The sequence below is a fragment of the Canis lupus genome, chromosome 15, assembly GCF_048164855.1.
Source record: "Canis lupus baileyi chromosome 15, mCanLup2.hap1, whole genome shotgun sequence".
NCBI classification, from domain to species: Eukaryota; Metazoa; Chordata; class Mammalia; order Carnivora; family Canidae; genus Canis; species Canis lupus.
Window position 1 is genome coordinate 37764514 of NC_132852.1, and position 13855 is coordinate 37778368.

The window sequence follows — 13855 nt, forward strand, 5'->3', positions numbered from 1 at the left end:
GTCTTCAGGAAGCGCTCACTCCCCGAGGCCGGAGACCCGGGGCCGCGCGCCCCGGCCACCAGGGCCCGGCGGCCCGAGCCAGCGGCTCCTCGCCCGCCAGGGGGCGCCGCGGTCAGACCGACCCGGGCAGGTGACGCGGCGCCCCGCCCCTCGGGGTCCCCGCCCGGCGCGCGCCCGGCGCGCGGGTGCGGCGGGAGATTACCCGGCGGGAGGGGCGGGAGGGGCGGGAGGGGCGGGAGGGGCCGCGAGGGGTCACGTCAAAGCGGCGTAGACAAAGGGCGGGCGCGCGCACGTCTTTACGCACGCCTCGGCCGGCGGCGGCGGCCCAGGGCGGGCGGCGGCGTCTGCGGAGGGCCTGGGCGGCCCGGAGCCTCGCGGCCGGTGAGTAAGACCGCGATCCCCCGTCCCCAAGGTCGCTGGCCCCAGGGGCGCCGGCGGCGGGCCGGGGGGTGGGGCGGGGCAGGCGCCCCGCGGGCGGCCTGCGGCCCGGGGACCCCCCCTCCCTCCCTCCCTCCGCCGCTCCGGCGTCAGGAGGCACCATTGCCGCTTCCTGGGGTTTCCCGGCCGCTCGGAACGTGCCGCCCCCTTGGCCGCAGTGGAACAGTCCGCGCCGTCCCCGGCTCCCGCTGCGGCGCCCCGAGCCCGCGCCCCGCCCTCCCGGGACCTGTGTCCTCGGCGGCTGCGACCCCCCGGGGGGGCTCCCCGGCCTCCGCCCGCGTCCCTGGCGCTCCTGCAGCCCGCCGGCCCCGCCCGGCCCCGCCCGGCCCCGCTTCGGGGGTTAACCGCGCCGGCCGCCCCAGGTGCTCCGCGGCCCGCCCGCGCCGAGCGCGCAGGGGATGGCGAGGAGGCGCCTTCCTTTTCTTCTGTCCCTCGGCGTCCCTGGGCTGTACGTTTTCCTCGCTTGTTCTCCGCAGGAACCCATTCTTTTAGAATTTCTTAACCCCAGAAATCCCTTACCTTCCCGTTTTGATTTCACACCCTGCAAGGCATCCTCCTCCCAGAGGGTCTTGTGTATTTACTCCCATTTCACGTGGGGTTTTTAACTTTTGCATTTTAAAACTTAGGGAAAATATACCGTATGAAACCATTGTATGGTATACCTCGGTGGAAATAAGTTCCATACTGTGCTAGATAGATAATCAGTGCCTTACTGCTCATGCCCTCGGTGCCGTGGGTCTTCTCAGTGATAACCTTCCTGAGAGCACTTCCTTTCTGGTTCATGTTCCTTAATTTTGACTGAACTTTGAGTGCCTCTGCTTAGTTTTCATCTCCTGTAGATTTTATCTCAACTCAAGAGAAATGGTGTGAAAGCAGTTACTCTTCTGCCAGAGACTGTAGAAACGAGTCCTATAATAATGCCAGTCTGGTATTCTTTATTCTCACTTTGATAGTGGTTTTTTTTGTTTTGTTTTTTTTTTAACAACCTTGAATTATGGAGAATTTCAGACATACAAAAATGTCTGATAAAATAAAATAGTGATAAAATAGTGAGCCGGCTCGCGGCCATCATCCAGCCTCAACACGATCTTCAAGTTAAGCCTGTCCCATCCATGTCCCCCCCTCCCCTAAGCTCTGGAGCGGAACATCAGATTCTTGCATTGGAGAAAGGCCAGAAAAGGGCACCTAAAATGATCAAGGTGCTGGAGGGCAAGTTCATACAAAAGTCTTTCAGGTGTGGATGAGAACTTCCAGATCATCTTGTCTAATTTTTTTCATTTTGTTGTACCCTCAAGGTCCATGGAGGTTCAGTGGCATGTCCAGATCAACAGGGAATAAGAGTCCAGCTGAGGCTGGAAACCTCTCCTAACTCTACATTCGGTCTTCTTTCTTCTCTCTCTCTCTCTCTCTCTCTCTCTCTCTCTCTTTATTTATTTATTTATTTATTTATTTATTTAAGATTTTACTTATTTATTTATTCATGAAAGACAGAGGCAGAGACATAGGCAGAGGTAGAAGCAGTCTCCACGCAGGGAGCCCGATGTGGGACTCGATCCCAGGACTCCAGGATCATGCCCTGGGCCAAAGGCAGGTGCTAAACCGCTGAGCCATCCAGGGATCCCCTCTCTCTCTTTTTTAAAAATTGTATTTATTTATTCACGAGAGACACAGAGAGGCAGGAGAAGCAGGCTCCCTGTGGGGAGCCCAATGCAGGACTCGATCCCAGGACTCCGGGATCATGCCCTGAGCCAAAGACAGACACTCAACCACTGAGCCACCCAGGCATCCCTGTCTTTTTTCTTCTCTACCATAGTACCTGCCTTTAAGTTGTTTCTTACAGGAAGGGGAAATGTGTGGAAGCACTCTAACAGAAGATTTTTACAATGAAAGGTTTGGATGGAATAATAAGGAACTTTTCCATCAAATTCTGGAATAATAAAACTAGGGGGGATATGTCTTAAAATACTTCTTAAACCAGATATTGGACAAACGAGAAATCTGAATCACAGCTTTCAGTAAGCATGGGAAAGTTGTGACTTTAGAAGGAAAATACCAAATTGAGAATAAGAGCAAACTTTAAAAGATGTAGATAACATTCACCACTATTTAAGAAAGAGTGAGGGAAACTGGGATGATTTGGCATGCACTCCTGAAGTTCTGCTCTTGATGGCAGAAAGAACAAGAGTACCCTTCCATAAAACATCTTTACTTGCCGTTAACAGATTAAGAATCCTAGGCTGGATGTAACATGGATTAGGTGTTTGCTTTTCTTGGTTTTTTTTTTTTTTTTTTTTTTTTTTTCTTCTTCCTTAGCACACTTTGTTGCTGTTCAGTTCCCTATCAGGAAAAACAGGTAAATTCAGTACTTGTACCTCAGTCTTTGCCCTTAAAATTCCAACGAATGCTGTGAGCTAAGGAATCATCGTATATAGAGTTCATCAAATTTGCTTCTAAGTTTGGTTAATGTGATGTGACATAGTTGTTTATAAGTTATTTTCAAGATATACTTTTGTTAGTTTGTGACTTACAGTGGTTGTCACCTGCATCTAGTTTGTGGAAACAACTGTTGAGGTAATAACATCAGGGTTTCTGGGTAAATCATTACCTTAAAAACATGGGTGTGGGGGAGAACTTCTGTGTTTTGTGTGGGTTTTGTTTTTTGGGTTTTTGTTTGTTTTTTTGTGGGGGGGGGGAGTGGGAAGCAGAAGGGGGAGAGGGAGAACCTTAACCAGGGTACACACCAAGTGTAGAGCCTTACACTTACGACCCTCAGATCAGGACCTGAGTTGATGTCATGACTCAAGCTAAAATCAAGACTCAGCAACTAATCGATTGAGTCACCCAGGCGCCCCTTGTCTGGGTTTTGTTTTTTTGTTTTTTGTTATTTCTGTGTGTGTGTATCTGTGGTATCAGAAGGAGTGCAGTGGTTAGCTAGGATTCTAACCCGGTAACTAGTTTCTGCTGAAGAATAAACCTCTTATCTGTGTGCACACCACAGAATGTTACCTTTTATTAAAAATCTCTTGCTTTCTGGACATAGAAGCTAGAGATTATTTGATCCTCATTGAACTCTACTGCAAAATTGTTTCTTCAAGTAAAGTAGAACCTCATTAGGGTGTGGCATTTACTTCTTTCTGTATCTTTATGCTCAAAGGAGGACTTGAACCAAATATCAATTCCATGTATCACTAAACTACAAAATACTTAGGTTAGAATGATGAATGCTTTTTTCAGAGCACTGAATTTTAGTTAGTAGGAATGTTATAAAGCTTGCAGTTTTTCCTAACTTCTTTAAAGGTACTCTCTTTTAAAACACCCACACGTCTGACACAAGTCACAGAACCTTGTGTCCTTTCTTTGGGCACTCTTGTTTGGATTGTACCTCCTTTTAAACTGTAAGCCCAAGACCTGCAATATCATAATAATACTTTGTAAAAAGTAGGAGCGTAATGAATTTTTGTTGACCTTTTGAATTAAACTACCAAAAAAACGGTGAGGAAATTGAAATCCAGGGAAGCTGAATGACTTTACAGAGCTGTGCTTGAACCCTTAGCTAAGAAGACTCCTGAGTTCCAATTCTAAGCTCCTCCATAGCAGTTTTCTTCTCATAGCAGAGGAATGAGGAGGGAAAAAAATATTTACTTTTTTTTTTTCCTTTACTAGTTACATGAATTTTATTTTCAGGGTCTGCTTTAGAAATTTTTGGTCAGGGGCACCTGGGTGTCTCACTCAGTTAAGCATCCAATTCTTGATCTCAGCTCAGGTCTTGATCTTAGGATCGTGTGTTCGAGCCCTCTTGGGCTCCATGCTGGGTGTGGAGCCTACTTAAGTTAAATGAAATGAAATTAATAAATAAGTTTTTGATCAGTGCTATCCAATAGAAATACGATATACACACCGTGTATATAATTTTACATTTCATAATAGCCACTTTTAAAAAGTACAAAGAAACACATGAAAATAATTTTACTCATGTATTTTATTTAAACCCAAATTATCCAAAATATCACTTTAACATGTAATCTGTATACAGATTTTTAATCACGTCTTTTACATTCATTTTTTCATGGGTCATTTAAATCTAGTGTGTATTTTATTTACATTTACAGCCTATTTCAGTGTGGACTACCCACATTTCAAGTGCTCAAGAGTTACATGTGGTTAGTGGCTGCTGCGTTGGACAGCACAGAATCACTGTCAGCTGAGCATAAAGATAAAGGAGGATTTTAGGTCCTTAGTAGTACATAGTGCCGAGGTTAAAATAGAGCTGTGGTTGGGACCATTGTTTTTTTTTGTCTCATGTCTTAGTGATTTTCTTTGTGTAATTAGCGTTTCAAGTTTGTAGCAAGTTGAACAAAGAAATCTGATGGTCCACGAATTTTGTACCTTTGTGATGAGGTCCTCTCTGTCTCTCTTTTTTTTTGTCTGTGGAATTAATCTTCTCTCTTTTTCTTTTTTAAAAATCCTTGGTAAGTGGTTTAAAATTTTTTTAAAGTGTGTACTCCAGTAATAATGCTTTCTCATTTTAAATAACACTGTCTAGTCTTTGGGGGGAGAAAGCTTGATTTTTAAAAAATAGCCAGTAGCAAAACTAAGTCATAAAATAACCTAAAAGAAAATAGGCTAAAGATTTGAACACTTCACCAAAGAAGGTAGTTGGATGTTGAATAAGTACAAAAGATGCTTAATATCTTTTGTCACCAGGGAAATGCAAATTGAAACTATTTGATACCACTTCACATCCATTAGTGTGTCTAAAATTAAAAAGACTGATCCTGTCAAGTATTGGTAAAGTTGTAGAGCAAATGGAACTTTCATACACTGCTGGTGAGGATGCAAGATGATACAACCAACTTAGACAGCAGTTTGGCAGGTAAACATACACCTACTGTAGACTCACTCGTTACATTCCTAGGTATTCATCCAAGAGGAATTAAAATGTATGTCCAAAAAAAATTAAAAAAATAAAATGTATGTCCATACAAAGACTTGAAGATAGCAGCTTTATTTGTAACAGTCCCAAACTGGAACAACCCAGTTGTCCATCAGTAGATGAATGCATAAACGAAAGTGGTATATCCATACATTGGACTACAGCTCGGCACTAAAAAGGAATGAACTCTTGACATGTGTAGCAACATGAATGATTCTCAAAATGATTATGCTGAGTGAAATAAGCCAGACAAAAAAGATTTAAAAAAAGGCCAGGAAGTTGCTTCCAGTTACGTATACAATACTTGAATATAAAAGCACTGTTTCTGAAATGGAGCTCTCAGAGCAGCATTCAGGTTGGGTAATGTAATGTCTAATGCACGTGTCCTTTCTTAGGCTGATTGCCCAAGAATATCAACATATCCTGTGTCCTTTGTCCTTTTTTGCTTTCACAGCTTGGAAGACTTCGTGTTGCTTTGGGGGAAGTTGGTACCAGGTTCCTTATTACCCAGTTCCAACTCACATTAGTCCTTTGTAGGCAAGGGGAAAGTACTTAAGGTCAAAATGATCTTAGTTAAGACCAAGAACCAGTCTTGTCAGACTGCAACTGACAGTATTACTGTCTTCTTTCTAGTGAGTTGAGTTATCCTTTGGCTTACTATATCTTGCCTTTGTCTTGAACCATTTATTTATCCAGGATTGATGTCAACTTTATGTATAGTTTTGGGTTTTTAGCACTTTAGGTTCATTTCAACCTAGTAGCTCTGAGTGCTGCCTTGTTTCCTTGGAAAACATACTTCCTCCTAAGCATCAGCGTTGTATTGAAGCAAATTTTTTATACTTCACCACTTTGATACACTTGACATTCAATTCACCCAGCATTATCACCTATTCAAAATGATAAATACAATTTTAAAGATAGCAAAAGGAGAAAGTGACCTCTCCCGCACACTCCTAGAGGCAGAACTAGAGTCATTCTTGTATCTCTCCAGAGATCTGTATCTTTGCAAATACATATAAACTGTATATATTTTTCTTTTCCTCCTCCTCGCACAGTTGGTATTTACTGTGGACATTGTTCTGCATCTAACTGGTAGATTGTTTCTTATCAGTGCACAAGTAAATGTCTTTTTTGGTTTAACAGATGAATAGTATTCCATTGTATCTTCTGTTAGTTGTGGATGTTGATGTTCTTTGGATATTACCAACAGTGCTGCAGTCAATAACCGTGCACACACATCATCTTGTATATACATCAATACAGGGTTTCTCAGCCTCAGCACCAGTGTCATTTGGGGCTGGATAATTCTTTGCTGGAGGAGACCTACGCATTACAGGATGTTTAGCAGTATCCCAGTCTTTTTTGTACTGGTCAGTAGCTCCTATACCAAGTTGTGACAACTAAAAAGGTCTGCAGACATTACCAAATGTTGGGGGGTGTTGGAGGAGAGGTTGCTGGGGGGAGATAGCCCCTGGTTGAAAACTGCTGTTCTAATTTATCTTTTTTTTTTTTTTTCTTTTCCCTTTTAGGGAGAGAGAGTGCACAAGTGGGGAGAGGGAGGAGGAGAGAGAGAATCTAAAGCAGGCTCCACACCCAGTGTAGAGTCTGACAGAGGACTCCATCCCAGGACCCTAAGGTCATGTCCTAAGCTGAAATCAAGAGTTGGATGCTCAATTGACTGAGCCACCCAGGCACCCCTCTAATTTGTCTTTAGGGTAAATTTTTAGAGGTAGAACTGCTGGCACTAAGGTTATGTACACTTAAAATTCTAATGGCGTTTACTGAATTAATCTCTATAGATGTTGTACCATTTTTACACTCCAACTAGCAGTATTTGAGGATATTTTCTCATTTTCACCAGTATGGTAGTTTATAAAAGAAGGGAATTTTTTTTTTTTTTTTTTTTTTTTTTGCTGTCTCACTAGTTTTAATTCACAATTCTGTGTTTTACAACTAACCTTTTTATTGAGCACCTAGTGCTTGCTAGGCATGTAATATGCTACATGTAGTATGTAGTATTTTTTGGTCTTTGGGTTTTGTGACTTACTTTGAAATGCCTTCCTCTCTATCTTGCTCTCTTAAAGTTTGGTATTTAGTTTGGTATTTAGAAATGAAGATAGGGGTACCTGAGTGGCTCAGTCAGTTGAGCAGCAGGCTCCTGATTTCAGCTCAGATCATGATCTCAGGGTCCTGGGATCGAGCCCCCATGTTGGGGGCTCAGTTCTCAGTTGGGAGTCTGCTTGGGATTCTCTCTCCTCCTTCCATCCTGCACCTCACTCAAACACACATCCTCATGTACTCTCAGGTGCATGTGTGTGCACTCTCTCTTTTATTTTTTTATTATTATTTTTTTTAATTTTTATTTATTTATTTATGATAGTCACACAGAGAGAGGGAGAGAGAGGCAGAGACACAGGCAGAGGGAGAAGCAGGCTCCATGCACCAGGAGCCTGACCTGGGATTCGATCCCGGGTCTCCAGGGTCGTGCCCTGGGCCAAAGGCAGGCGCCAAACCGCTGCGCCACCCAGGGATCCCGCACTCTCTCTTTTAAATGAATGAATGATGTGTGTGCACTCTCTCTTTTAAATGAATGAATGAATGAATGAATAAATAAATAAATAAATAAATAAATAAATCTATCTCTAAAGAACAGAAACTGAAGACAGTACCCTGGTTTTCTTCTGATCCTAATGGAATGATGCACATACCATTTATTGAGATCTAATACGTGACAAACATTGTGCTTGGTGTGCTTAAAAAATGCATTATCCCTGTGTAACCTAAGTGTTGATGTTTAATAAAATGGTACGTTTTCTTCCTTTGAGTTGGTAGGTGGCCTCTCTCTGGACATATTCTGGTAGTAATGATCTCCTGAAGTAGGCTGTGTCACAGAGAGCTAGCTGAAAGGGAATGCAACTGGCCCTTGAACAACATGGGTGTTAGAGACCTTGACTCCCTGCACTGTTGAAAACCTCTGTGTAATTTCTGACCCTCCTAAAACTTCTCAAAGCCTACTGTTGCCTGGAAGCCTTATTGATACAATTAATACATATTTTGTATACTTATCACATGCTGTATTACAAAAAAGTAAGCTAGAACAAGAAAATGTTCTTAAGAAAATCATAACAAGGGGCGCCTGGGTGGCTCATTTGGTTAGTTAAGCATCCAGCTGTTGGTTTCAGCTCAGGTCATGATCTCAGGGTTGTGAGATTGAGCCCTGCATTGGGCTCTGCGTGGAGTGTGGAGTCTGCTTGAGATTCTCTCCCTTTGCCTCTCCTTCCTCGTCTGTCCCTCTGCTCCCTCTCTTTCAAAATAAATAAATAAATAATTTAAAAAATCATAAGGAAGAGAAAATACAGCACTGTATTAGAAAAGAATCCTTATATAAGTGGACTTGCACAATTCAAACCTGTTTGCTGTTCAAGGGTCGGCTATATTTGATTCTGCAGTTGGGAATCATAGTAGTCCCTATCTAGTGATTGGGTCAGAATTGGTTTCGATGACCTGATTTAAATGAAGTTTCCTCTGTTATTTTCTCTTCTTGGATCCTCTTTTTCTTGCTAACAATCATTAAAGTGTGAAATTATGACTCTGTATATATTTATTTGCTGAACACTTGTTTCTAGGCATATTCACCACTATATTCCACCTGACATAATGTGTGGCACATACTATGTGCCCAGTGAATATTTGTTGACTGTGAACTTGTCACTCTGAGAACTGAGGAGCACTGGAAATTGGGTCATTTTGGGGGGAGGGGGAGCTTAAAGGTCCAGATTGAAAAGTTTAGTTAGCTTAGGGATGAGCTCTGTCATGTTCCTAGGATGTAGCCACCTTTCTTTCTAAAAGACTCAGAACTACTTGTTTCTTATGTTTCTCTCTGGCCCCTTGGGAGAACTTTGGTCAGATAACTATGAGTTTGGCTGAAAGCTATGGAAATTAAGAGAATGTGCAGATACTACCTCATGTTTATGGAATCATGGTTCTATTTACTTGAAGCAAAGTGATATCCTCTCCTAAATGAGCAGTTATCTGGGCATTGTGGTGTGTTTGTGTTAAGGGGGCCTAAGGCACCAGTCTTCTGGCTTCAGTGGCTACTCTGCTAATCCAGCAAGATGTTTGGAACTCTGTTTGATAGCTGTAGTTTGCTTGCTTTTTCTAAGAATTTATGTGAGGATTGTTTAGCATTGGCCAGATAACTTGTTTGGCTAGGTTACTGTTCTCTGTTCTAAAGTCTGGCACTCATCAACATGAACTCAAGGGGTGGGGCAGGACCATAGAGGAGTTTAATGCCTCTTGGGGGAGAAAGTAGTGGCTAGGTCATGGGTTGGCAAACTGTGTAGGGTTGGATAGTAAGTATTTTAGGGTTTGCTGGTGGTGGTCTCAGTCACAAATTATTCTGTTTTTTATAGCTCTTTAAAGATGTAAAAGCCAATCCTAGCTCATGAGTCTTAGAAAAACAGACCAAAGCCTGATTTGGCCCATGGGCTGTGGTTTGTCAACCCCTGAGCTAAGTGAAGAAATTAGTTTATTGCTAAATGTGTTTAATGTTTTGGGGACATGAACCCAGAATAACCTTGGGAATTCTCAGTTGATTGTGATTCAAAGAAAAGAGATCTAAACTCTGTCATGGGAAGTCACAGTGACCATAGTGTCTATCATCTTGGGTCCATAGAACTCAGGGTAACCTTGGCCAGTGAGAGAGATTTTGCTGCTTATTTCCCATGGGAATTCTGGACAAGGGGACAGGAATGGGAGAGTAGAACAGAGATTTGGCCCTAGAATTAGGCTGGAATTAGACAGGCTTAAAGAATACAGTGACTCAGCGAATTAAATTAAGTCTCAGAAATATATCTAATTTCCTCAACCTCTGCTGGCTGTTGTGAGAAATCTGGCATATAGAGTCAGTTTGGCCAGTTTATAAAAATGAAAGAGCAGGTTTGTACCTTGGATTCTGAGAACACCAAATTCTAATACATGAATCCAGATTTGCCTTGTGGTTTTTCTATGACCACAAGAAGTTCTGTAGAGCAGGCCTGGCATGAGGGAAGTGTTAATTTATTTCAGGGTGGTTTGGGAGCTAGGAAGGCAAAGAGCATGGGCTATAAGACAGATACCCTGGTCTAAATTCCTACTCTCCTACTGAGTAGGCGTGTCATTCTGGGAAATTTACTTAATCCTCTAAACCTCGATGTTTGTCCTGTGTAAAATAGCAGTGGTAGCAAGAACTCCACCGTAACAGGGTTGTGAGACCTCTGTGAGGGTCAGTGATGTAAAATGTTTGTTACGTTAGCTCAAGATCTGTCGTGTTGTTAGCATTCAATAAATGCTAGCAGTGATGGTGATCAAATTAGGAGCTAGTATTTGTGACTCAGTGCCACAAAATAGCATGTTCTTTTAATTTAATCACTAAATGTGTGAGACTGTAATGGGAGCATTACTGGGTTAGGAGTCAGAAGAACTGGATCTGTCTCTGTATTCCTTTATTTCCTAATTGGTGAAAAGGAAGTAATGTTGACATGTTACAAAAGAACCTGTGAAAGGTATCAGAGTTCTATAAAGGCACCAGACAAAATTTAAGATAAAGGTAGTAACCTGCTTATTTGTTCAATTTCTTGAACTTCCTAATGTATAGGAACGGAACAGAAGGTGATTGGTGTGAAGCCCCAGTGTGTTTGCCAGAGATTTGAAAGGATGTTCCCATGTGCAGGACTTGGCATTGGTAACTTGTGGTTAGGGATAAGTAATATAAAATTGAAGTACTTTTGTAAGGCATTTAAAATAGTGGTGTTCATGAGTGAGTATGTTAAGTGGAAGAAGCCAATCTGAAAATACGATTTCAATTATAAGACATTTTGGAAGAGGCAAAACTATCCAGACTGTAAAAGATCAGTGGAAGCCAGGGCTTTGGGAAGGGAAGAATGAATAATCAGAGCACAGGGAATTTTTAGGACAATGAAAATACTGTATGATACTGTAATGATGGATACATGTCATACATTTGTCCAGACATCTAAAATGGACAGCACCAAGGGTGAACCCCTGATGTAAGCTGTGGGTGACTATGCTGTGTCATTGTAGGTTCATCAGCCACTTGGAACAAATGTCCCTTTCTGGTGGGACTGTTGAAAATGGGGGTAGCTGTCCATATGTAGGGACAGGGCTATGTGGGAAACCTCTGTATCTTCCTTTCAGTTTTGCTGTGAACCCAAAACTGTCCTAAGTAGAATAGTCTTTAAAACAAAAAAGAGTGACCAGTGTGAGGAGATAGACAACTGAGGGAGTTTAATCTCCATGTAGAAAATGCAACAGTATCTTGTAAAGTTAAAACTATTTCCTTTTCTCCTCCAATTCCATTTCTAGGAATTTATCCTGAAAGTATATTTATATTTGCCTTGCATTTTGTATGCTAAATCATGTATGCATTTGGTTACTAATTCAATTATTTATAACAAAAAAGTGGAAGCATTGGTGTCCAACTTTAGGAAACCAGTTAACTAACTTATGGTACATTTTTTTGTTGTCGTTTTTAAGATTTATGTATTTGAGAGTGTGTGCATGCAAACACGGGGGAGGGGGGCAATGGGAGAGGGGAAAGAATCTCAAGCAGACTCCCCACTGAGCATGATGAGCCTGATGCAGAGTTCAATCTCATGACCCTGAGATCACAACCTGAGCCAAAACCAGGAGTGGCCGCTTAACCAACTGAGCCATCCAGGAGCCCCGATGGTATACTCTTAGGTTGAAAACTGTGCACCTGTAAAGAGTGAGGGGGCCCTGCATGTGTTGATGGAGCACTTTTCCAAGATATGGTAAGCTAAAGAACCAAAACAAAATGCAAGTTGAAGAACAGTATACAGAGTATGGCATCGTTACTGTTATCAGGGTGAGGGGGGGTGAGTAGAAAACATCAATTATGATTTTCTCATCTAAGCACAGAATACCTTGGAAGAATATGAAGCTGTGGTAACATGGTTGCATCTGCAGACAGAACTCTGGGTAGTTGGGGACAAGTAGGAGGGAGACTTTTCGTAATATAAATGAAATGTCGCTTCTATCCATGTATTTTCTCTTCAGAAATTTGGCCACAGATCATATCATTGGAATTGAAGCTATATGAAACTTCACCATTTTCCTTCCACATCTGCGCCTGCCACCTGTTGTTTGCCTCTCCCCTTTGACCTTGATGACTTGAGAAGCTGGCACTGAATCTAGGCTTCCTCTAAAACCGCCCCCCACCCCCAAAGCATATTGATGTTTCTCCTCTTGACTTGTGTGACTGATGGTGTTTCTGTTTCCACCCCCAGCTTTGGCAGCATGTAAGCAACTTCTTGCCAAGAACCCAGGTCACTGCTGAGAAGGGGGCCTTAGGGAGAAGAATATCCAGAGGAAACCAATGCTGGATGCGTCTGGAGTGACACTCAACACAGGCAGCATGAGACATTGTGTGCCAGCATCTGTATCCTGCTGGCAAAGACTGTAGCTCTCCACGTTGGAGGGTCCTGGAAGCAGCACGCACCAGGAACCTCTCCAGAGGAAGAATGGGGCCAGATATGAACTCTATGATGAACACAGTTTTCAGCTTATGAAGGAGTTTTAAGTAAAACAATTATTTAATTTCCACATATTCAAGTTCAGTAGCCTTCTGTGTGAAGTGCCAGCAGTCACCCCCCTCCACAGAAGTTATCAAGATTGTTCTGGCACCAACTTGGAACTCTTCTTGGTACTTCTGGCAATGACAGATCTTCAAGACACATTGATCTGCTAAATGCTCTGGAGCAGGAAAGAAAAAGGAAAACTGGAAGGAGCAGAAGGGTAGCAGAGCAGAGATCCCTCCCTCGCTGAGTACTCACTTTCACAGAAACTGCACCTGGACTCGGATGCTTGTATGGAAGATTGGTCCCGCCTCATTCACCTCCAAAGTCCATCTATTCTGGGGAGCGCTGGCATTTTGGGACTGCCTCCTGTGGCCCTTTTTACGTCCTCCTGCCCCCAGGCAGTCAAATGTTGTGAACCTGGAATGGGGTTTGCTGTCCTATGGGGACTCACTTTCTTTCCCAGGCTGGTGCTGTCTGACAGGACCATCTGAAGACGGTGGTTTGTTCTTGAGGTGGGGGGGCACTGGCCTTGCCTGGATCCTCCACCATGTTCCTGTTGCTGCCTTTTGATAGCCTGATTGTCAACCTTCTGGGCATCTCCCTGACTGTCCTCTTCACCCTCCTTCTTGTTTTCATCATAGTCCCGGCCATTTTTGGAGTCTCCTTTGGTATCCGAAAGCTCTACATGAAAACTTTGTTAAAAATCTTTGCGGTAAGTTGTGCTGTTTACAAATGGTTGCTTCACCAAGGAGGGAAGAAATGCTGCTATATTAGTAAAGACTTTTTCTTATCTGGCAGTTTATTATCTCTTGATTGCATACAGAGAAAGTTGGGAGAATGGGAAGTGGCGTCTTGAGTAAACAATTTCCCTAGGTGTGTACTTGTG

At 42.9% G+C, this 13855-nt stretch overlaps 1 protein-coding gene across 2 annotated transcripts in view; it reads left to right on the forward strand.

The window, feature by feature from the left end:
• The first annotated feature begins 245 nt into the window (after window positions 1-245).
• GPAT4 (glycerol-3-phosphate acyltransferase 4) overlaps window positions 246-13855 on the forward strand; it is a 32931-nt gene continuing 19321 nt past the window's right edge. Inside the window, exons 1-2 of one of the 2 annotated variants that reach the window (XM_072776605.1) lie at window positions 246-381; window positions 12679-13681. In XM_072776605.1, the coding sequence (XP_072632706.1) occupies window positions 13517-13681 (165 nt within the window). In that variant the 5' untranslated portion in view covers window positions 246-381; window positions 12679-13516. Of the gene's footprint in view, window positions 382-12678; window positions 13682-13855 lie in introns of those variants that run through there. The other variant, XM_072776606.1, reaches the window with a different exon arrangement.